Source organism: Lepus europaeus, chromosome 12 (assembly GCF_033115175.1).
Source record: "Lepus europaeus isolate LE1 chromosome 12, mLepTim1.pri, whole genome shotgun sequence".
In the NCBI taxonomy this organism is placed as follows: Eukaryota; Metazoa; Chordata; class Mammalia; order Lagomorpha; family Leporidae; genus Lepus; species Lepus europaeus.
The window spans coordinates 96,281,242-96,303,330 of NC_084838.1; the positions used below are offsets into that span (position 1 = coordinate 96,281,242).

Genomic DNA, 22,089 nt, shown 5'->3' on the forward strand with positions numbered 1-22,089 from the left:
ATAAATAGAATAATGATTGACTGGTCAGGGGCTCGGAACGACCATGATCACAACACTGGTGACAAGAATCTGGGGAACAGGCCTGAGGCTAGACCTAAGTGGACAAACCATATCAAGGAGAGCGCAACAGAGGAAGGTTTTAACAATCAAGTGGATAAGGATGACCCTTTCTGTAGATATGTCTGTATCTGATACAGCTACCCTTTTCTCTGAAGCCAGGAGCCAGGTGCTTCTCCTGGTCTCCCATGCGGGTGCAGGGCCCAAGCACTTGGGCCATCCTCCACTGCACTCCCGGGCCACAGCAGAGAGCTGGCCTGGAAGAGGAGCAACCTGGACAGACTCTGGCGCCCCAACCGGGACTAGAACCTGGGGTGCCGGCGCCACAGGCGGAGGATTAGCCTAGTGAGCCGTGGTGCCAGCCTAACAGCTGCCCTTTTCATTACCCAATAGGCTAATGATCAAAGTGGCGATGGTGGCAGAGAGAGGCCACAACTACTGGCTTCACTGTTTTCCCCAGAGTGCAGCACAGCACTCTTGCATGGGTGCCCAATAAGTACTTACAAGAGTAAATACATTTATAATGAACATTCTAAAGTACTGAGGGAAAAAGAGCACGAGATCATGGAGCAGCTCTTGGTAATAGTTTTACTTATTAACTTAAATTTACAAATAGAGATGATCACAAACATTTGCACACTTAAGTGTTTATAGAGAAATGGCTTGAGATACATAGTCACATTAATGTTTGGGTAAACAACAGAACACACATACTACAGTAGTCCCATCACATCACATCACCTAGTGACACGGTAGCCACCTTAGTCTATGGAAGAACACTCCTAGGTTTGCACAAGGAAATCTTTGAGAACACGTTTCTCAGAACAATCTCCACTGTTAAGCAACATATGGCTGTTCTTTCTAAAATCTGAGTTTTTTCTTCTTGAATCTTAGACTTCTATCTCAGTTAACAGTGAAATTAATTTAGAAAACACCCAGTTTGTTTACACAGGCAAAACACACAAATGCAAAATGCACGTTGTTTTGAATGGACATTTGCTAATTATTTCAAGTCTTCACTTTACTTCAAGCTCATGTGTTACCATGACATTCACACCCCAGCCAATTCCTCCCTCATAATTTGCTCAACCGTGTCTAGCTCCCCTTTCCTTTCTCTGCAGTTTAACTAGGAGAACAAAATAATTTAGATGTTGAAGTGTAGGAAATGCTGGTACTAAGTTTATGTTTCAAGGCAAATTTTTCCAGTCAATTGGCTTCTCTGAAAAATATTTTTAGACCCAGATGTAATTTGGAACTTTTCAGTGATTTTGAAAATTACAAGACCTTCAAAAATCTGCTATGGTCTACACAACTGAGGGGTAATCTGCTTTGAGACTTAAAATTTCCTGCTGCCAACAAAGCAAAATGAAGGAATCCTTCATCAGTAAACACTCCAGACTCAGTGTGGTAGGGTGGCTATCCCAAAGCTGGCTGTACATAGGCTGTTGAGAGCTTTCTGGAATATGCCTCCCCCGCCTCTCACGCCCTCCACGATGGAGTATGGCTCAGTTAAACATCTCATCTGCTCATCCCTTGTATTCTTATTTTAAATACATCGCTAATAAAAACACACGCCTTTTGCAGGAAGATAAATAACTACCCATACTTCCTCTAGAAGTCTCACCTGTTTATTGTCTTTTAAATAGGCAAACATTGTTTTGTTTGTATTTACTACTATGCATTTAACTATATGCTTGGCGTGTTTTGCTCTTTTGAGTTTAATTCCAGGGATTAGATAGCTGAAATGTTAGTTTGGCTTAGTGACTTCCAGCCTGTCTTTGGCTTGTGACCTCTTACCCAGCTCAAGGCCAGAACTATTTTCATAACCTACCCTAATCTTTCATTGACCTTGGACACATTTCTCTACCTATTACCTAACCCCTGAGATTTGTTAATCACAAGAAAAATTTATTTTCGCTACCATGAGGTAACCAATGAGGTTTTCCTAGCAGAGCCAGGTGTACTGTCACCAGCCCTGACAAAACAACAAAACAGCCTCAGCCACCCCTCTGAGCCTGGCCCATCCTCAAGCTGAATAGTCACATGGTCTTCACAGCAGTTCATCTCGGAGGATTCTCCTTTTCTATCCTCTAACACCTATGAATCTCAATGTCCAGTCACTTTTCTACACACTGAATATTTTCTTAATTCTCCTTTGTCCTTCCAGACTGTCAAATTTTGCTGGATTCGAGAGTTAGTTAGGTTCTGGTGTTCTTCTACATTGCAAGGTGACTATGGTTATAGTACTATATCATGTATTTCAAAACAGCTGAGAGCTTTTTGTGTTTCTTGTTCAAGCTAAGGTTTTTAGGTGTTCTTATGAGAAAGAAACGATGAGGTGATGGATATGCTATCATCCTACAATGTGTACATGTATCAAAAATCATATCACACCACTAAATATATAAACTATAAAAAGTTGGTCAGAAACAGCCAGTGAGTGGCTGACATAAAACCTGCATAATTTAAGTAGAAGCCATCGCTTTTCTCCTAATGTGCCACTGGCACACTGAATCACCTCTTCAGGGCCAAACTGTTTTTCCTGATTACACAAGAAAGGTAATGCATTAAAACCAGGAAGAAGCCCAGAGCAGATGTTTGGCCTAGGGCTGAAGACACCAGTCAAGATGCCGCATCCCATACCAGAATACCTGGGTTTGATTCCCAGCTCCAGCTCCTGATTTCAGCTTCCTGCTGATGTGTACCCTGGGAGAAAAAGTACTCAAGAAAAAGTTCTTGAGTACTTCTACTGCCACTCCTGTGGAAGACATGGATTGAGTTCCTAGCTCCTGGCTTCAGCTTGGCCATTGTGTACATCTGGGGAGTGAACCTATAGATGGGAGCTTTTTTCAGTTTCTCTCTAAAGTTTTATTTTTAAATTTTAAAAAATTTTATTTATTTCAAAGTCAGAGTTACACAGGGAGAGAGAGAGGTCTTACTCCTTTGGTTCACTATCCAAGTGGCTGCAAGGGCTGGGGCTGAGCCAGGCTGGAGCCAGGAGCCAGGAGCATCATCCAGGTCTCCCATGTGGGTGACAGGGGCTCTTTCCAGGTCATTAACAGAGAGCTGATTTGGAAGTGGAGTGGCTAGGACTCAAACCAGCACCCATGTGGGGTGCCAGTGTCGTAGGCAGTGGCTTAATCCCGTACACCACAATACTGGCTTCAGTTCTCAAGTTTAAAAAAATTACTAAAAAGAAAGAAGTCCCATCTGTACATACTGAGTTAAAATTTATTTTAAAAGGTAAAGAAAGCTTTATACATCCTTTTAAAAAATGAAAATTCAAAAGTCTTAGAATTAAGTAGTGAGTCTTCAATATCATAAGGCTGTTTATAACAGTAGTTAAAATAGTGGTAACATTTTACCCTTGTAAAAATGTCACAGAATTCAAATCACAACTTGGATCCTCAGAGATTCAAGTGTTTTATCTTGCACAATAAGGCCTTGTCAGTTTTAAGATAAAAATCCCTCCAGACGTACATCCTCAGGTCCTCCATGTGGCCATCCGTCAGCTCACACCGTGGGATAGCTGGCTGCCGTAGCAATCCCACAGTGGTTGTCCTTGTCTCTGATGATCTTCACATAGCCTTCGTCGCCCCAGGTTGTACCCCAGCTGAAAGAGGAGCAGGTTTGAGTTATATACAAAGAATTCAATGAACCATTAGCTTATTAATCACAGCACTTAAAACATAGTGCTTACCACTCATCAGGTCCTATTCTAAGTGCTATCATATCTTTCTATAAATATATTAATTTCTGTGGGTCCTTATCTTGACTTTCAAAGATAGAAAATTGAAAAATTGATGCAGAGCTGGGACTTCAATATAGCTGTTTTCAGATGCTATCTTATATTCCATTCAATTAAAGATAATCTACATGTACAAATTGATCCTGACAACCTGAGGGCCACAGAGTGAAATGTGATGCAAGGCATCAAATAATAGGAAGGGACAATGTGTCAGCCACCGGATTCTCTGACAATCTCTGATTTCACAAATCAGCTGAGGAAGATGTTGAAAAACTAAAGACAAGATGGAAACCAGCCCTCAACCTATAGGCCCACGATCTTTTATCTAAAACCCTGAAGCCAGATATGTTCCAGAATTTCCTAAGAAAACTTTTAGAATTTAGAAATACTTATAAATACATATAAGTAACCCCCAAAAGACCAGTATAGAATCTTATAACCAAACATTAATAATTCTGTGTTCCCTGTAAATGGAAGAAAGATTTCTAGGCTTCTAGATTTCAAAATCGAGCTTTTATGGACTAGAATCCAAATGCTGATTCCAAACGATTCCCTTTTCAATTTAAGATACAAATATGCTGTGTAGAGTTTTATACCTGTTCTTCACAAGCCAATATTTAGTGGCATTTGAATTCGTTCCTTCAAAGCCATAGCCAACCACCAAAATACCATGGTCAAGATCTTTGCTGCTGCAGTCTGGATCATAATAAATGCCTGAGAAAGTAAAATGGACATTGGGGTGAGAAGCTCCAAGCGACATGTGAAAGAGACCTACCCCATCCCCCAGTGAGAGAGGCACCTCCAAATTCAGTGGAATGTCATCAACAAACTCCAGTTCCTGTGTAAGGCTTAAAAATATTTGGCCAAAGCAGTAATGGCTGATAAGGGAAACATCAATTTATTTTCCTTTTGATAGGCAGAGTGGACAGTGAGAGAGACAGAGAGAAAGGTCTTCCTTTGCCGTTGGTTCACCCCACAATGGCCGCTGTGGCCGGCGCACTGCGCTGATCCGAAGCCAGGAGCCAGGTGCTTCCTCCTGGTCTCCCATGCGGGTGCAGGGCCCAAGCACTTGGGCCATCCTCCACTGCACTCCTGGGCCACAGCAGAGAGCTGGCCTGGAAGAGGAGCAACCAGGACAGAATCTGGCGCCTCGACCGGGACTAGAACCCGGTGTGTTGGCGCTACAGGCGGAGGATTAGCCTATTGAGCCACAGCGCTGGCCTCAAAAGATTTATTTATTTATTTGAAAGTTAGAGTTACACACAGAGAAGGAGAGACAGAGACAGAGGTCTTCCATCTGCTGGTTCACTCCCCAATTGGCCACAACGGCTGGAGCAGCACTGATCTGAAGCCAGGAGCCAGAAGCTTCCTCCGGGTCTCCCACATGGGTGCAGGGGCCCAAGCACTTGGGCCATCTTCCACTGGTTTCCCAGGACACGGCAAAGAGCTGGATCAGAAATGCAGCAGCCAGGAATCAAACAGGCGTCCATATGGGATTCCGGCACTGCAGGCAGCGCGGCCTTACCCACTATGCCACAACACCGGCCGAGGAAACATCAACCTTAATTCATCAGAAATCAATGAAATCAGGGACATTTTACACTTAAAAAAAATTCCAAAAAAAAAAAAAAAAAAAAAAAGAAGTTAAGGCTAAGATGTTTTAGCCGCTCATCTTCCAGACAAAGCACTAATCAGCATAATCCCATCATATTCCTTGTCAATTTAAAATACAAAACACCTTTAAGCCATGGGTTTCTTTACAGTCCTGATTACAGCAGTAAAAACATTCAGAAAAATAGGTTCAACAGGGGCCGGAGCCATGGCAAAGTAGGTTAATCCTCCGCCTGCAGTGCTGGCATCCCATACGGGCACCAGGTTCTAGTCCGGGTTGCTCCTCTTCCAGTCCTGGGAAAGCAGATGGCCCAAGTGGTTGGGCCCCTGCACACGCACGGGAGACTAGGAGGAAGCACCTCACTCCTGGCTTTGGATCGGTGCAGCTCTGGCCGTTGCGACCATTTGGGGAGTGAACCAACGGAATGAAGACCTTTCTCTCTGTCTCTCTCACTGTCTATAACTCTACCTGTCAAATAAATAAATAAATAAATAAAATAGGTTCAACAATTGAACAGATAGGTAAATTACACTGTAGGTATAGAACTAATTGTATAGTCATATAAAAATATTTAGTTTATAATCATGAGAAAATGCTTAATTATGTCAAATGGAAACATCACTATGTTAAATGCACATCAGGCAATCCTACACTGTTGGGAAGGACATAATACTAAAAGGTTGACCAGAAATTCAGTGAAAACCTACCTGATTTATAGAACTGGAAGGACATATGGCCTGCGTCAATAGCAGCAGAGATGGGCCCCACCGTGGCCACGGCCTTCAGGAGGGCCTTCTCATGCCCAGGGATGTCCACGAAGCCAGTGTCATTAGCCACAGAACATTCGGGCTTGTACTTACAGGTTCCATCCTTTCAAAGTTAAAGGGGAGAGACTTGATTACTACCACCTACCTCTTAGGAATTACAAGTTCTAGAATCAAGATACTCGGCAATCTGTAGCCTGTGTTTTATGTTACAAAATCATCCCAGGAAGTAAAATGCTCCGAGTATTAGCTGATTTGACACTGAAAAATCAGGTGAAGCTTCTCTGATTACACCTCTTGTTCACAAGAAATTCTTTACAGTGGAAAAACCTGTGATATGTGGAATGGTGTGTATATTCTCCATGTTACATAGAAGCAAGAATAGCTAGGTGTTCACCATCTCAGAAAACTGTGCAGAAAGCTAATAATGTATGACAGTACTGACAGTTTAGAGACAGAGATGGCACCATCTAAAATGTGCATTCTAAAAAACTCATGTTATTTCTGAAAGCGTTCAACTTTCCCAAAAGCAGAGCTAGAATGCTAAACTGAAAAGGTCCACGTACCATTCCTTCATACGGGTAGGACTCCTCTGAGTCCAGGCCGCTGTTGTCCTTAACGTACTGGAAGGCGTAGTCCATGAGGCCACCATTGCAGCCCTGGTTGCCCTGAGGGTGAGAGCAGTCCACCAGGTTCTGCTCGCTCAGGGAGATGAGTTTCCCAGTCTTCTGGAACATCTGCCCTTCAAGGGCTCCAGTGGCACTGAAAGCCCAACAAGAACCACACTGGCCCTGAAAAGACACAACAGTTCCCATATCTGAATACTGAACTGTATGCTTCTTCCTCAAAGCAACCCTGCCAGTTCCTTCTTGGTTTCTCTGTGGGACACAGATGGCTTGAATCTGACATTGTCATACCTGATTTTTCACCGGAGTCACGTAGCCTTTCTCTCGCCAATCCACAGATTTGGGGTACTGAAGCAACAGAGGTTCACGAAACATTTTCCCCTTCTTGTGTTTCTGGTTTTGAAAGCCGTTCATCACTTGCCTGAACTCTTCATTGGTCTTCAAGGAACGGTAAATAAAAAGTTGACAAAGCAACAGATTACTTTGGTCAAGAGTCAGGGAGAGAAGGCGCGGGGTCACGGGATCCGCAGCACACTCACCATGTCGCCGTAGGCGTTCATCGCCATGGTGAAGCCATGTTTCCCTTGGCTGTACTCCCCATTGTGCAGGTCAATCATTTTCATGTTCTTCTCCCACACGGCTCTCCTCCATCCTTCTTCATTCTAGGGGTAATCACACAGCTGATGGTCGCTATCTCCACTCATGACCCAGCCCGCCCTCACTGAGTGGCCTTGCAGACAGAGGTGGGACAGGATCCATGGCCGGGGTGGCTTTGAGGGAGCTGGGCTCCACGCTCAGACCCAGCAGGCGGGTCTGCCCTGCTGTGCTCATCAAGAGCACTATTAAATTACTGCTTTGGTAAAAGCTGGTCTCTAGAAGCTACTCTTTGTCTGTAAACTCCCAACAGGGACCCTCTCTACAGGGTCTCTGGACAATTTCAGTGTTACCAACCAGGCCATACAGTCTCTTGTGCGTTGCCTTCCACTGGTACCATTGCGTGTCTAAATTTTGATCAAATTTTGGGGTAGCTGAAGCTATTCCCCAGCAAAAGGCAGCCAGGAGAAATGAAGGATTCATGGTTCAAAAACCTAGGAAAGGAAAAGAAATGAGCAACTGATTAGACCACTTCTTTTTTTTTTTTAAAAAAGCCATCTACTGACACATTACAACCACCGTGCTGGAGTGAGGCATTTAAATAATCTTCCCAATTACTAACACCAGGACTGTGAAAAGGCTAAGAATGTGGGCAGGGGAAACCAAGCCAGGGACTAATTAAAAAAAAAAAAAATCGGATTCAGCTACCAAAAATGAAAAGCAGCTTGACAAGTGCTATAGGAACTGAAATTGATTTCACTGTACTAATAATTTTGGTTTTGATCAGTGTCATAGAACTTCGTGGGTTGGAATCTTAAGGTAACAACTAGGAAACAAGAAAATGATTGGTCCAGGTTACTGATCGACAAGCAGCCAAGTCACCTCACTAATGGGGTCCTCTGACCCCAAGTAGGGGTGAGGCAGGAGGCTGGCCTCACACCTCCCTGTGGACTAACGCACAGCGGGAGGTGAGCCAGGCCCCCGGACCCCCGCCCGAACCCAGACCCGAGCGAAACGCCTTCCCCAGGGCTCCGGGGAGCCCGATCCCGCGGCAGGGGGCGCGCAGGCCGCCCCCTCCTCCGCGAGCGCCGGCCGTTGCCCCGGGTTACGGTGGCTCAGGGACACCGCGGCCGGCGTGCGGGGCCCTGGTGCCTGGTCCGGCCCGGCCAGGCCCCGAGATCGGGGGGCAGCCCTCCGCGGAGGCCGGACGCTGACTGACCCAACGCCCGAGCCGGAGTCCGAGGCGACTTCGGCGCCTCCCAGGGTTCTCCAGCCGCCCTCTCTCGCTGCCCCGCTTCAAGGCGGCCAGAGCTGGGGGCAGCCACAACCTCTTCTGGACCGCGTCCCCGCAGGAGCCCCCTCCTCCAGGCCGAGCCGGGCCGGGGGGCGCTCACCTGGCACGGCCGCCGCTGCGCAGGCGCACTCCGCACACGCTCGGCTCTTCGGAGGCCGCCGAAGGCCGAGGTCCTGGGCCAGCTGGGACTGACTCAGGCTTTAAGGCCCCGGGTCTGAGGTCTGGAAGGCCCCGCCTCCACCGCATCCCCGCGCTGCGATTGGCGGCGCCGGCCGCTGGGCGGGGCCTGCGAGCGCGCTGACTCCCGGCGCGTGACGCGGCTGGGTCCCAACTTGCCTGAGGGCCGGGAGCAACTGCCTCAGTGGGCCGGGAGGTGAGCTGGCCGCCCGGGGTACCGTGCAGGGGGCTGCGGGGCCAGCGCTGCTGCGATGGGCGGGCGGGCGGGGCGGGACAGAAGCAGGGAGCCCGGGGTGGAGGTGCATCCCGACCCTGGTACGGGTCACCCCTCCCCTCCTCAGGTTCACGGCCGGCTGCGGCTGGCCTCAGAAAGGTCTGGAAGGGACAGGCAGGTGCGATGTGCGGGTCGGGGTGGGTCTCCGGGGGCTGCTCCTGGCTCCGCCCTCAGGGATTCCAGCCGGTGTGAGCCCCTGCTCCACATCCTGCCCCGCTCCCCGTTAGTGCACCCGGGACCCTCGAGGGAGACCTGGACAGGGTTCCGGGCTCCTGGCTTTGGTCTGGTCCGGCCCCAGCTGTTGTGGCCATTTGGGGAGCTAACCAACGAGGTGGGAGATCGATCTCTGTCTCCCTCTGTTACTCTGCCTTTCAAGTAAATAAATAAATCCTTTAGAATAAAAACAGAAACCTGGTTGATAAGCAGCAGAAAACCGGTTGAGAACAAGGGAGACAGCTCTTACCTACTAGGCCTGATGGATTACGTCTTCAGTCTCCAAATTGCTGTTTTTTTTTTTTTTTTTTTTAAGATTTATTTGAAAGGCAGAGTTACACACACACAAACACACACACACAGAGAAAGAGAGAGAGAGAGAGAGAGAGAGAGGGCTATCATCCATCCCCCATTCACTCCCTCAAATGGCGGCAATGTCAGAGAGAGAGAGGGCTATCATCCATCCCCCATTCACTCCCTCAAATGGCGGCAATGTCAGGGCTGATCCAGGATGTAGCCAGAAGCCAGATCTTCATCCTGGTCTCCCATAAAGGTGCAGGGGTCCAAGTACTCAGGCCATAATCTTCCACTGCTTTCCCAGGCACATTATCAGGGAGCTGGATTAGAAATGGAGCAGCCAGGACTAGAACTGGCACCCATATAGGCTGCTGGCATGGCAGGCAGTGGCTTAACTCATTATGCCACAATACTGGCCCCAAGATTATTTAACTTTAAATAGTTTGAAGAAATGCTTTAATTGGAGAGAATATACAAGGAGACTTCAAAAAGGTACTTGAAAATGCATATTCTGACAAAACTGTGCTTGGATTTCAAAATTTTTCCACCAAAGTAATCTTAACTCTGTTTTACACAAACCTTTTGAAATAGCCGTGTATGTTGCTAAGTATTTAAAGAATACAGCAGGTTAATACCTTGGCCTGAAGCACTGGCATCCCATATGGGCACTGGTTCAAGTCCCGGCTGTTCCACTTCTGATCCAGCTCTCTGCTATGGCCTGGGAAAGCAGTAGAAGATGGCCCAAGTGCTTGGGGCCCTGCACCTATGTGGGAGACCCGGAAGAAGCTCCTGGCTCCTGGGTTCGAATTGGTGCAGCTCTGGCTGTTGCGGCCATTTGGAGAGTGAACCAGCAGATGGAAAACCTCTTTCTCTGCCTCTCCTTCTCTCTGTGGAACTCTGACTTTCAAATAAATAAAATAAATCTTAAAAAAAAAACAGCAAAAAGAAATTGTCAGTTTTTTTGGTTGTTAAAAGATGTATGTATTTGAAAGGTAGAGTGATGCAGAGAGATCTTTCATCTGCTAGTTCACTTTCCAAAAGACTGCAAAGGCTGTGACTGCGCCAAGCTGAAGCTAGGAGCCTGGAACTCCATTTAGGTCTCCCTTATGGGTGGCAGTGGCTCAAGTACTTGGGCCATTGTCTGCTGCTTTCCCAGGTTCATTAGCTGGAGGGTGGAAGCAGAGTAGCAGGGACTCTAACTAGTACCCTGATATGGGATGCCAGTGTTGCAGACAGCGGTTAACCCTCTGCACTACAAAACCCACCGCAATTCAGAAGCGTTTCTAATGTATTTTTTAATTTTATTTTTTAGTTATAAAAGAAATATATTCATTGTATAGAACATATTTTAGAAAATAAAAATTCTGGGACCAGCGCTCTAGTGTAGTGGGTTAAGCCATCGTCTACAATGCCAACATCCCATATAGGTGCATGTTCATGACCCTGCTCCACTTCTGATCCCGCTCCCTGCTGATGTGGCTGGGAAAGCAGTGGAGGATGGCCCAAGTGCTTGGGCCCTGCATCCACATGGGAGATGTGGAAGAAGCTTCTGGCTCCTGGCTTTGGCCTGGCCCAGCCCTGGCTGTTGTGGCCATTTGAGGAGTGAACAAGCGACTAGAAGATCTCTCTCTCTCTCTGTATCACTCTCTCTCTCTCTCTCCCTCTCTGCCTCTGCCTCTCTGTAACTCTGTTTTTCAAATAAATAATGAAATAAAAATTCCTTGTCTTACTCTCCATAACCCTTTTCTAGGCATTTATATCCTTTTTTATTTTATAAAAATGGAGCCACAGGGGCCAGCGCTGTGGTGCAGTGGGTTAAATAAAGACCTGGCCTGAAGTGCCGGCATCCCATATGAGAGCCGGTTCTAATCTCTGCTGTGGCCTGGGATAGCAGTAGAAGATGGCCCAAGTCCTTGGGCCCCTGCACCCATGTGGGAGACCTGGAAGAAGCTCCTGGCTCCTGGCTCCTGGCTTCGGATCGGTGCAGCTCTGGCTGCTGCAGCCATCTGGGGAGTGAACCAGCAGATGGAAGACCTCTCTCTCTGTCTCTATCTCTCTCTGTAACTCTGTCATTCAAATGAAATAAATCTTAAAAAAAAAAAAATGGAGCCACAGTGCATATCAGTTTGTGAACTCAACTTTAAAATGATGGGCAGGTATTGTGGTGCAGTGGATTAAGCCACCTCTTAGAACAAATATATAACATATGGAGTGATGTCCCAGCTACGTTATTTATGATCCAGCTTCCTGCTAATGTGCTTAGGTCCCTGCTATCCATGTGGGAGACCCAAATGGATTTTCTGACTCCTGGCTTTGGCCCGCCCCAGCTCTGGCTATTGCTGGCATTTGGGAAGTAAACCAATGGTTGGAAAATCTCTCTCTGTCTCTCACTCTGTGTGTGTGTCTTTGCCTCTGTGCCTTTCAGCTGGCTGAAAAATAAATGAGTAAATGTTTAAAAGCAAAATTAATTTAATTATATACATAAATATATATACAATTTTAAAGAAATGATTATTTATTTGAAAGGCAGAGTGAAAGTGAGAGAGAGAAAGGGAGAGATATACACAGAGAGATCTTTCATCTGCTGGTTCACTCCCCAAATGGCCACAACAGCTGGGCTAGACCAGACCAAACCCAGGAGCCCAGAACTCCATTAGGGTCTCCCACATAGGTGGAGGAGCCCAAGCGCTTAGCCATCTTCTACTGCCTCCTGGGATCTCATCAACAGAAAGCTGAATTGGGCCAGCACTGTGGCTCATTTGGTTAATTTTCTGCCTGTGGCACTGGCATCCCATATGGGAGCCTGGTTCTAGTCCCGGTTGCTCCTCTTCCAGTCCAGCTCTCTGCTGTGGCCTGGGAGGGCAGTGGAGGATGGCCCAAGTGCTTGGGCCCTGCACCCACATGGGAGACCAGGAGGAAGCACCTGGCTCCTGGCTTTGGATCGGCGCAGTGCCGGCCATAGCGGCCATTTGGGGGATGAACCAATGGAAGGAAGATCTTTCGCTCTGTCTCTCTCTCTCTTTGTCTGTAACTCTACCTGTCAAATAAATAAAAAAGAAATCTCAATTATAAGTGGCACAGCAGTTCAACCTGCTGCACCACAGTGTCGTTCCCTATTTCTGCAATTTTTATTTGTTAATTAAAACCTAACAAAGCTAAGTTTGATAGCGTTTCTGGAAGCACAGACAGATGTTTGTTCCCAGCTTTACAGTGGGAAGAAAGGGGAACTTCAGGTAAGCCCTGACCGGAGGTTCCCGTGGGGAAGCTGGAGGAGGGGTATCTGGAGGGGAGGGTCTTATGTGATTGATTAGGGGAGCATAGTTAGCTGGAAGAGGCCTCAGGAGAAATAGGTCATTTTATAAGTTTGCTTTGGGGAGTACTTTTGGTGTTCTCATGTTTGTCTAGGTTGGAAGTAGAGGCAACAAGTAAGAACAATCGCCAGGCACTGAGCAGTCCTGACTGTTCTGAGCTGGCCACTGTGGAGATTATGTTTCTGTGCCTCTGTGGGTCACAGTCCTGTTGCCATATACTCTGCCCACTGTATGTTTGTTTAGTTAGTCTATCACAAGAAATCTAAGTTATTCTGACACGTGGGATTTACAGCTGCCCTTGGGCCACAGCTAGCTCAAATTGCACAGGGTAGAAAAACCTGTCACCCCATTGAGCTGTAGGCCTTGAGCAACAGCCTGACAGGCTATGTGGAAGGTGCTGCCCTGTAGAATGGCATGCCCTTTGTCTCTTGAAATGTGATACAAATGCACTAGAGAAAACATGGACCCTTTTGATACTAAGTGTACCTAACATCTAAAATGAAGAAGGGCCAGCATTGTGGTGCAGTGGGAGTTAAGCTCTGCTGTTCCACTTCTGATACAGCTCCCTGATAATCACTCTGGGAAAGCAACAGAAGATGGCCCAAGTGCTTGGGCTACTGCCACCCATGAGGGAGACCTGGATGTAGTTCCAGGTTCCTGGTTTCAGCCTGACCCAGCTGCTGTAGACATTTGGGGAGTGAAACAGTGACTGGAAGATCTCTCTCTTGCTTTATTATATTTTTCAAATATAATAAATATTAAAAAACAAGAGGGGCCAGCATTGTGGCATTGCAGGTAAAGCCTCCACGTGCGACACCGGCATCCCATATGGGTGCTAGTTCAAGTCCCAGCTGCTGCACTTCTGATCCAGCTCCCTGCTATGGAACTACAGGCTTAACCCACTATGCCACAATGCTGGCCCCAAGAATAATCCTTATAAAATATTATCCAGTAAAGTGTCCATTTGCAAAATGGTTTAGTACATTGATGACCATCTTGTAAGCAGCCTGCTTGATGTTCAAATGAAATCATTGATGAACTCTAACTCTTCCAAATTACTGTAACCTTCATTTTCCTGGAAGGTTAAGCCATCAGCCAATTTGTCAAGTAAATCAGTCAGCTAGGATTCATTGACCTCTGGTTTGTGCTCCTTGTCCTTTTCTGGGGCAGTTTGAGCATTTACTTACTCCACATGTAGCTTTCCTAACAGCTTTCCCAAGGCTCAGCCTTCCCATTGTAAACAGGACAGTCGTATAGGAATCTTGCTTTTACAGCAAAAGGGCACAAACCTGGGCAGATAGATTCCAAGGAAATCCTGGCCAAGCACCTCGGTGTAGTAGATGACAAGGGTATTTCCCCCCTCCCCTGAGATTCTAAATCCACAAACTATCAGCTGAAGGCCAGAGGGGCTCTTCCTCAAATCTAAAAGATGGTCTTTTCTTACGGTAGCTTAGAACAACAGGATTTAATTCTCACAGCTATGGGGGGCAGAAGTCTGGAACCAGCATCCCAGGGCTGAAAACCAGGTATTGGATGGGGCTGCACTTCCTTCCCCCAGGGACTCTCGGGGGCAATTTGTTCCTTGGCCTCCTACAGCTTCTGGTGGTTGCCTGCATTTCTTGACTTGTGGCCACATCATTGGGGTCTTTCTGGTCACACTGCCCTCTCTTCCTGTGTCTGTGTCAGTTCTTCTGCCTCCCTCTTATGTAGACATGACATTTCTAGGGCTCCCCCAGGTAATCTATGATATCGCTCTATCTCAGAGCCCTTGACTTAATCACAGGTGTAGTCTTTGCTACAGAGGGTAACAGCGATAGGTTCCAGGAATGAAGACCTGGTATTTCCAGAACTGTTATTCATCCTGTTAAATATGGCATAGATAAAAGTGAGTTTTTTGGCAATTGAAACATTTGTGCTGACCATGACTCAAGACTGGCTTCCCTGGGGCAGGTAGTCCCTAAACGCCATGGGAACTCCACACACTGTAACTTCTTTTTATTTATTTATTTATTTTAAAGATTTATTTATTTATTTGAAAGGCAGAATTATAGAGAAGCAGAGAGGGAGAGCTTCCATCTGCTGGTTCACTTCCCAGGTGGCCGCAATGGCCAGGGTTGAGCCAGACTGAAGCCAGGAGCCAGGAGATTCATGTGGGTCTCTCACGTGGGTACAGGAACCTAGGGACTTGGTCCATCCTCCACTACTTTCCCAGGTGCATTAGCAGGGTGCTGGATCAGAAGTGGAGCAGCTGGGACTTGAACCAGCATCCACATGGGACGTCCTTGCTGCAGGCAGTGGCTTTACCCACTACGCCACAGCGCCGGCTCCACACTGTAACTTCTTTGCTGCAGCTCAGGCCTAGATCCCTGCCTCCTGTGCCTGACTGCAGACAGCATTTCCTGCCTCAACTTTCCCTTGCAATGTCTGACACTGTTTTTAAAGTTTCGAGACCCTACAATGCAGTTTTTACCACTCCCCAGACCCCTACTCTTTCCATGACCATTTATCTCATGGCCTGAAAGCATGGCTCATTCACCTTTCTCCTGACACATTTCCACTTTAGGCTGTGGGCATCTCCTTACTACAGTAGGCCCCATTGGCAAAATCTTTCCTTATTACTGTACTCACAGAAATTGCATTTCCCCCCTCTGGATTCCCTGTGTCTATATAGTAAGTGGTATAGACAGAGAACACCCTTGTGCTGGTTTTTTTTTTTTTTTTTTAAGATTTATTTATTTATTTGAAAGTTGGAGTTACATAGAGAGAGAAGGAGAGGCAGAGAGAAAGAGAGAGAGAGAGAGAGAAGTCTTCCATCCTCTGGTTCACTCCCCAGATGGCTGCAATGGCCGGAGCTACGCCAATCTGAAGCCAGGAGCCAGGAGCTTCTTCTGGGTCTCCCAAGTGGGTGCAGGGGCCCAAGGACTTGGGCCATCTTCTACTGCCTTCCAAGGCCACAGCAGAGAGCTGGATCAGAAGTAGAGCAGCTGGGACTCGAACAAGCGTCCCTATGGGAGGCCGGCACTGCAGGCGGCAGCTTTACCCGCTATGCTACAGCACCGGCCCTGACTCTTGTGCTGTTAAAGAGGCACAGTTTGCCCATGTCCCTCCTATGGGGGTTCCAGAGGAAGGGCATCTGTGTCGGTGAATGCCTGGTACTCTGGGAAATCAAGCTTTATTAGAAAAGAGTCCTGCCAAGATGATGATGATGGTGATGGTGAAGACAGGAGCAGCACCTGCCGCTCGGGTGCTGGGTGTGGGTACTGAGCCTGTTACACACAACCCTCACAGTATCTTCACCACAACCCTGGGATGGCAGCTCTCACACTCCACCTGGAGGGCCCCTGAATGACTTGGGGCCACCATCACTCTGCATCAGGTGGTCTGGGCTGGGTTCAAAATTTGCTTTATAACAAGTCCCAAGTCCCCCAAGAGATGCAGATGTGACTGGGCAGGGACCCCACTTTGAGAACCACTGCCCCAGGGGAGAATGGTCTTATGAGCCCCATTTGACAGGGCAGTTGGTCCCAGCAGTGGGGATGCAGAATCAAGGGTGGTGTCGGGTTCCTTTCTAAAGTGAAGAAACCACTGAAATGCACGTTAGGGCAGCAGGGCCTTGAAAGGAAGTTCAGCTTTTAGGCCTTTGCCCTCGTCTCTTTCCCTAGCCCCCATCACTCACTTGGCAAACTAGGAGCCTACGGGCACCGGTGGAAGTGGACGTGAGCATTGAGGCCACAACAGGTAAAGCCCCAAGGCTCCCAGGGCCAGTGTCTTGGCTTTGATACAGATGCCAGCTCATCCAGTGTCACGCTGGAAGGAGGAAGAGACAGGTGAGCCATGCCACAGGCAGCTGCCTGGGCTGGGCTCTGCCTCCTCCTACTGCAGCAGCTTCCAGGAGGCTGCTCTGCCTGGTGCCTCCAGGGAGTTCCTCACTGGATCATTTCTGGACGAAAGCCCTGTTCCTTGCCTGGATTGGCTCACTGCCAGCTCTTTAGGCCTGGCTCTGATGACCACGTTTCAGTGACTCATGGTTTTGGGAAGCTCAGGTATTAAAACAGCGAGGTTCATTCATTCACCAATTCTAAAATCAACACACGAAACATTCTTTTAAAAGCGTTGAGACCACGAGAAGCAAATAGAACCTTATAACCAAGCACCCCCAGTTTCTTCTTTGATCCCCTCAAAAAACCAGGTTTATCTTCTCCATACAAACTCTGGCACTTCTGCTACATCCCCGACTCCACTCTGATGGTTTCCCTGATTTTGTTGTGTCCTGCTGCCCTCACTGATTCCCCAAGCCAGTAGTTGCTGCCTCCCTGTCGGACCTGAAGCTGTGGTCCAAGCTTATCCAACTCCATCCTGAGTCACCAGCACCCACGGAGGAACCAGCTCCTACTCTGAGAGCAAGCTCCCTCTGAATAAGGAATCGACTCTTTTTCAGGATCATCCCTAAGATGCCAGTGGAGAGTTCAGTATAAAACATAGGGCCCTGATCCATGGATGTGTCTTCCTACTGCAAGTTATACCCGCAGGACCCTGTGCCCAAGGGCCGTCCTCTCCCTGCGGGAGTGAGACTCGGCCATGGCAGAAGCTCAGATCTTCCCAGTGTCACAGCCTTGCTGGGCAGTGAGTGAGTGAGACCTGGGATCTGCTCTTTCTGCCTGGGTGTTTCCTGTTTCCCTGGGTGTTTCTAGGTTTGCTGTCCAGGGAGCAGGGGCCACACAAGTTGGCCATTCCCAGGCATATTAGCATCTACACTGGGGATCTGGCCTGTGTGTCCTCTAAATCCATGCCGTCTTCCAGCTTCTGAATGTCCTTGAGCCCCGTGAGAAAGTCGCCAACACGCAACAGCCGCCGGTGTTGTCCCATGATGCTTTCATGGCTTTGTGGAAGACCAAGAGTGTTTGAAGAGAGGCAAGGAGGAGTCTTTGGCTAAGTTCAAAAATGGAAACGGAACTGAATGATGATTTGAGTGACGTATGGAAAGTAGGTTAGTTTGAGCAGGAGAACAAGCAAAACTGAATTACACACCCCATCTCTCCAAGAGAAGCATCTTGAGGCCAGAGATGTGGTTTCATAACACTGCCTGCAGCCCCAGGTGTGTGGCACCCAGGAAAGACCATTGCAGAATGGTAAGTATTAGGCTAAGAGCTGAATTGTTGCCAATTTGGCTGCAACTCCCTGGGGACTCTAGTACTTGACCCCAAGCTCAGAGGCTCTCAGGTGGACTTGAAGGGGGCTTCTCCTTTCCCCAGGATGCAGAAATTCTAGCCTCTCCTCTTGTCCTGGAGATGCTTAGAAAAGCCTCATGGACTTATTCTTTCTCAAGGGCAAAATGTTAATTTTAACTGAGTGGAAACAGAATCCATCCTCTGCACACCACTAAAGACAGTAGCAAAAATGTCTAGGATACTATGTAGCAGCACATAATGAAAACTTTTCTATTTTAGATCCTGTATTACACCATGGACATCCATTTCTGTCAATACTTAGCTGGCATTCCATTGTTAGACCAAATCCTAATTCATTTAAACAATCTCATTTTCTCCTACTGAGAGACATTTAGTTTTTTTTTGCTTGCACATAGCACTGTAATGAATATCTTTGCATAAGTATCTTTACAGATGTGTGCAAATATGATTATAAAGTTAATTCTTGCAAATGGAACTACTTGCAAAAAAAAAAAAAAAAAAGTTACTCTAATGTGAACTCTCCCTTGCACCAAATGAGAGTATGTATGTCCTTACAGCTCAGAAACCAGCTGACTTCACAGACAGAAGGGGACTTAATAGTTGTTTTACACTGAGATCTCACTTATCAAAACAACCACACCAAGAAAGATTGCTAATCTACTTTATAACTGAAAAACAAAATGTTTGTTAGCATGGCCTTCAGGCAAATACTTTAAGTCCTCTGAGCTTCCAGTTTCCTTGCAGCAAAAGGATTGATAAAATATTCCTTATCTACTGCATAGGGGTGATGGCCAGCTTATTTGTCAGTTTGGATAGGTTACAGTCCCCATCTACTCCATCCAACACTAATCTGGGTATTGTGCAGGTGCTTTGTATTGTGATACAAGTCACATTAGAAGACTTTAAACAAGGAAGATTATTTCAGATAACCTAGGTGGATCTGATTTAATCAGTAACAATTTAAGAGCGGAAACAGTCTTCCCTGGGGAACAAGAAAGTCTCCTGTGGCACTGGCTGTGGTGGAGAATCCAGCTTGCTTTTCCTCATGGCCTTTCTGAGGACTTCAGCCCCTCCATCGCATAAATCAGCTCCTTGCTCTAAACCTCTCTTGACAGCTCTTATGGAGATGTGTTAAAAATGAAAGTGCTTTATATGTGCAAGATATTATACAATGCCCGTGGATTGTTTGCTTGGTGACAACAGTTTACAGTTTAAATTGCTTTAGAGGGTGGCAGAATAAGAAAGAAGACTGGAAAGATGGGCTGATGCACTTGACGTGGTCTCATCTGAGGAGTCAGTCATGTGGGATATTGTGGAAAAGATTCTGCAGTCCCAGCCAGAAGTAGCCATGAGACCGTGTATGGTGGACTAGCTTCAAAGAAAGAAAGAAAAGGTGTTGACATTCTGGTAGGAGCAAAGGGATCTTGTTCAGTTTGTCTTTCTGTTCTGCCTCTTTCTAGTCCAAAATAGAACTTATGGGATATAAAGCAGCAATGAGCAATTTTTTTAACAGATCTATTTATTTATTTGAAAGTCAAAGTTACAGAGAAACAGGGAGAGGGAGAGAGGGAGAGAGAGAATGAATCTTCCATTGGCAGGTCCACTCCCCAAATGGCTGCAATGGCCAGGGCTGAGCCAGACTGAAGCCAGGAGTCAGGAGCTTCATCCAGGTTTCTCACATGGGTGGCAGGGGCCCAAGCACTTGGGTCATCCTCGGATGCTTTTCCCAGGCCATGAACATGGAGCTGGATTGGACGTGGAGTAGCTGGGACTCAAACATATGGGATGCCAAGTGTTGCAGGTGGTGGCTTTACGTGCTTACACCACAGTGCTGGCCCCAACAATGAGCAATTTGAAATTAGAATGATGACAATAAAAAAAATCATCTTGGTTCAACTCCAAAGCCCACCTAAAATCTATTTTACCTAGAGCTATTAACTGGAAAACAATTGCACAATAGTTTTCTTAAAATAATTTCAAGTGTTTTTTTTTTTTTTTTAATGGAATGCTCCAAATTTCCCATCACTCAAATGCAGTGAGAGAGAGAGAGAGAGAGAGAGAGAGATCTGGTTTACTCCTCAAATGTTTGCAACAGCCAGGAGACAGGAGCCAGGAACCAGGAATTTAATTCGGATCTCTCATGTTGGTGGCAGGAAGTACTTAAGTATTTGAGCCATCACCTGCTTCCCTCCAGGGTGTGCATTAGCAGGAAGCTAGAATTGGAAGTGGAACTGGGACTCTTAACTCAGGCACTCCGATATGGGATGCAGGTGTCCTGAGTGGCATTTTAATTGCCATGCCAAATACTCACCCCTAAAATCCTTATGCCAACCTACAGAATCTTCCCAAGAATGTGGAAATTCCTCAGGACTTTAGAGACTTGGTGGTCACTACCTGGTCAGGGGCATTGTCCAAGGATTCTGAAAAGTTTGACTCAGTGGTCAATGAAGGCCCTTCCAAGTCTCTAGAGTCTGCCGTCGGGCTCCTGGTGAGACCGGATGCCTTTCTCAACACCTTTCGTGTGGAAAGCCCATCTGCTTCATCTTCTGTAGTGACACAGATGGCCACTGTGAAGCTCCGTGGTGAGATTCAAAGAGTTTATTCTCTCATGCATGACACAGATAGGCATGGATTGACAAGTATGTTTGTTCTGTGTTTCATATTCAGATGCACAGGGCCAAGTTTACTTCATCAGTTGTACTCTTTGTCTTCCTTCTGTTCTGTCGGGCATCAAGTGCACTGTCATCTCCGTGTGGGTGCTCTGCAAATGCTAATTGGTAGGGCCTGGGATAATGATGTTGATAAATGACCTTGTGAAACTGTTGAGTCATACAGCTGGAGAGGCCCAGGTTCAGTGGTTATGTAATGTTGTTTCACCAAACAGGTAATGTTTCATACCTTGGAGCAACACAGAACATTCTGCCTGCCAGTGCCTACTTATTATTTCCACTCCGAGCCAAAAAGCCGCCTCTGTAGACGAAAGAACTTTTGGGAACCTTTGCCCCTGTGGGCAGATTCTTCATGTGAGAGACACAGCTGCTTCCTTCAGTTCAGGATATTACCAAAACTGCTACCAAAGTTCCCATACCAGTTGGCAATCAAATAAACAAAAAGATGAAGCAAGAAAACTGAATCAGACAATAAAAACAAATAACCTAACTCCTATGAGTCTCAAGACTTTAATGGTATTATGGAAAGATCTAGACATTTTAAAATAAATTGGCTATGGAGTATATTTATCTATAGGTAGGCTTTTGGTTTACCCAAACTTTGATCATTCTTTACCTTTAAAAATGACAGTTTTAAAAAAATTCTTTGGGGCCAGTATTGTGGTGATGTTGGCATCCCATATCAATGCCAGATTGAGTCCCAGGTGCTCTGCTTCAGATCCAGCTTCCTGCTAATGTGCCTATGAAAAGCATCAGAAGATGGCTCAAGTATTTATGCCCCCGGCATCCACATGGGAGACTCGGATGGAGTTCCAGGCTTGGCCCAGCCCTGGCAGTTGTAGCCATTTGGGGAGTGAGCCAATGGATGGAAGATCTTTCTATCACCCTGTCTCTCCCTTTCTCTCTGTAATTCTACCTTTCAAATTGATAAAATAAATCTTTAAAAAAATTCTTTTTTTAAAAAATTTATTTGAAAGGCAGAGACACAGAGGGAGAGAGACAGAGGTAGAGAGATCACCCATTTGCTGGTTTACTCCCCAAATGCCCACAACAGCCAGGGCTGTCCAGACTGAAGCCAAGAGCCTGGAATGAGTTCAATCCAGGTCTCTTGCACATGGGGGCTGGGGACCTAAGGGGAGCTACCACCATTATCGCCAAGGGTGCACATTTACTGAAACCTGGAATCAAAACTGGACCTAGGACTAAAGCCCAGACACTCCAGCACAGGGATGTTTGTTCCAAATTGTCTCTTTAACCATTATGC

At 46.7% G+C, this 22,089-nt stretch overlaps 1 protein-coding gene and 1 long non-coding RNA gene across 2 annotated transcripts; one reads left to right on the forward strand and one right to left on the reverse strand.

The window, feature by feature from the left end:
- Positions 1 to 3,268: 3,268 nt before the first annotated feature.
- On the reverse strand, positions 3,269 to 8,900 carry LOC133772033 (procathepsin L-like). Its single transcript, XM_062208571.1, has 8 exons — positions 8,796 to 8,900; positions 7,759 to 7,895; positions 7,347 to 7,469; positions 7,099 to 7,245; positions 6,748 to 6,972; positions 6,125 to 6,287; positions 4,402 to 4,519; positions 3,269 to 3,670 (listed from the first exon to the last, which is right to left on the reverse strand). The coding sequence occupies exons 2-8, from the start codon at positions 7,882 to 7,884 to the stop codon at positions 3,571 to 3,573; spliced, it is 1,002 nt and encodes a 333-aa protein (XP_062064555.1). The 5' UTR covers positions 7,885 to 7,895; positions 8,796 to 8,900; the 3' UTR covers positions 3,269 to 3,570.
- Positions 8,901 to 8,996: 96 nt separating this feature from the next.
- On the forward strand, positions 8,997 to 21,306 carry LOC133772035 (uncharacterized). The gene is made up of 3 exons (XR_009867674.1): positions 8,997 to 9,068; positions 17,768 to 18,096; positions 21,041 to 21,306. It is a non-coding gene; the product is annotated as an uncharacterized LOC133772035 (long non-coding RNA).
- The last annotated feature ends 783 nt before the right edge of the window (positions 21,307 to 22,089 follow it).

Coding starts and splice junctions, on each gene's coding strand:
- LOC133772033 (XM_062208571.1), bottom strand. CDS start 7,884: ATGAATCCTTCATTTCTCCTGGCTGCCTTTTGCTGGGGAATAGCTTCA. Junction 7,246..7,346: donor TGAACGCCTACGGCGACATG/GTGAGTGTGCTG, acceptor CGTTCCTTGAAG/ACCAATGAAGAGTTCAGGCA. Junction 6,288..6,747: donor CCTACCCGTATGAAGGAATG/GTACGTGGACCT, acceptor TAACTTTGAAAG/GATGGAACCTGTAAGTACAA.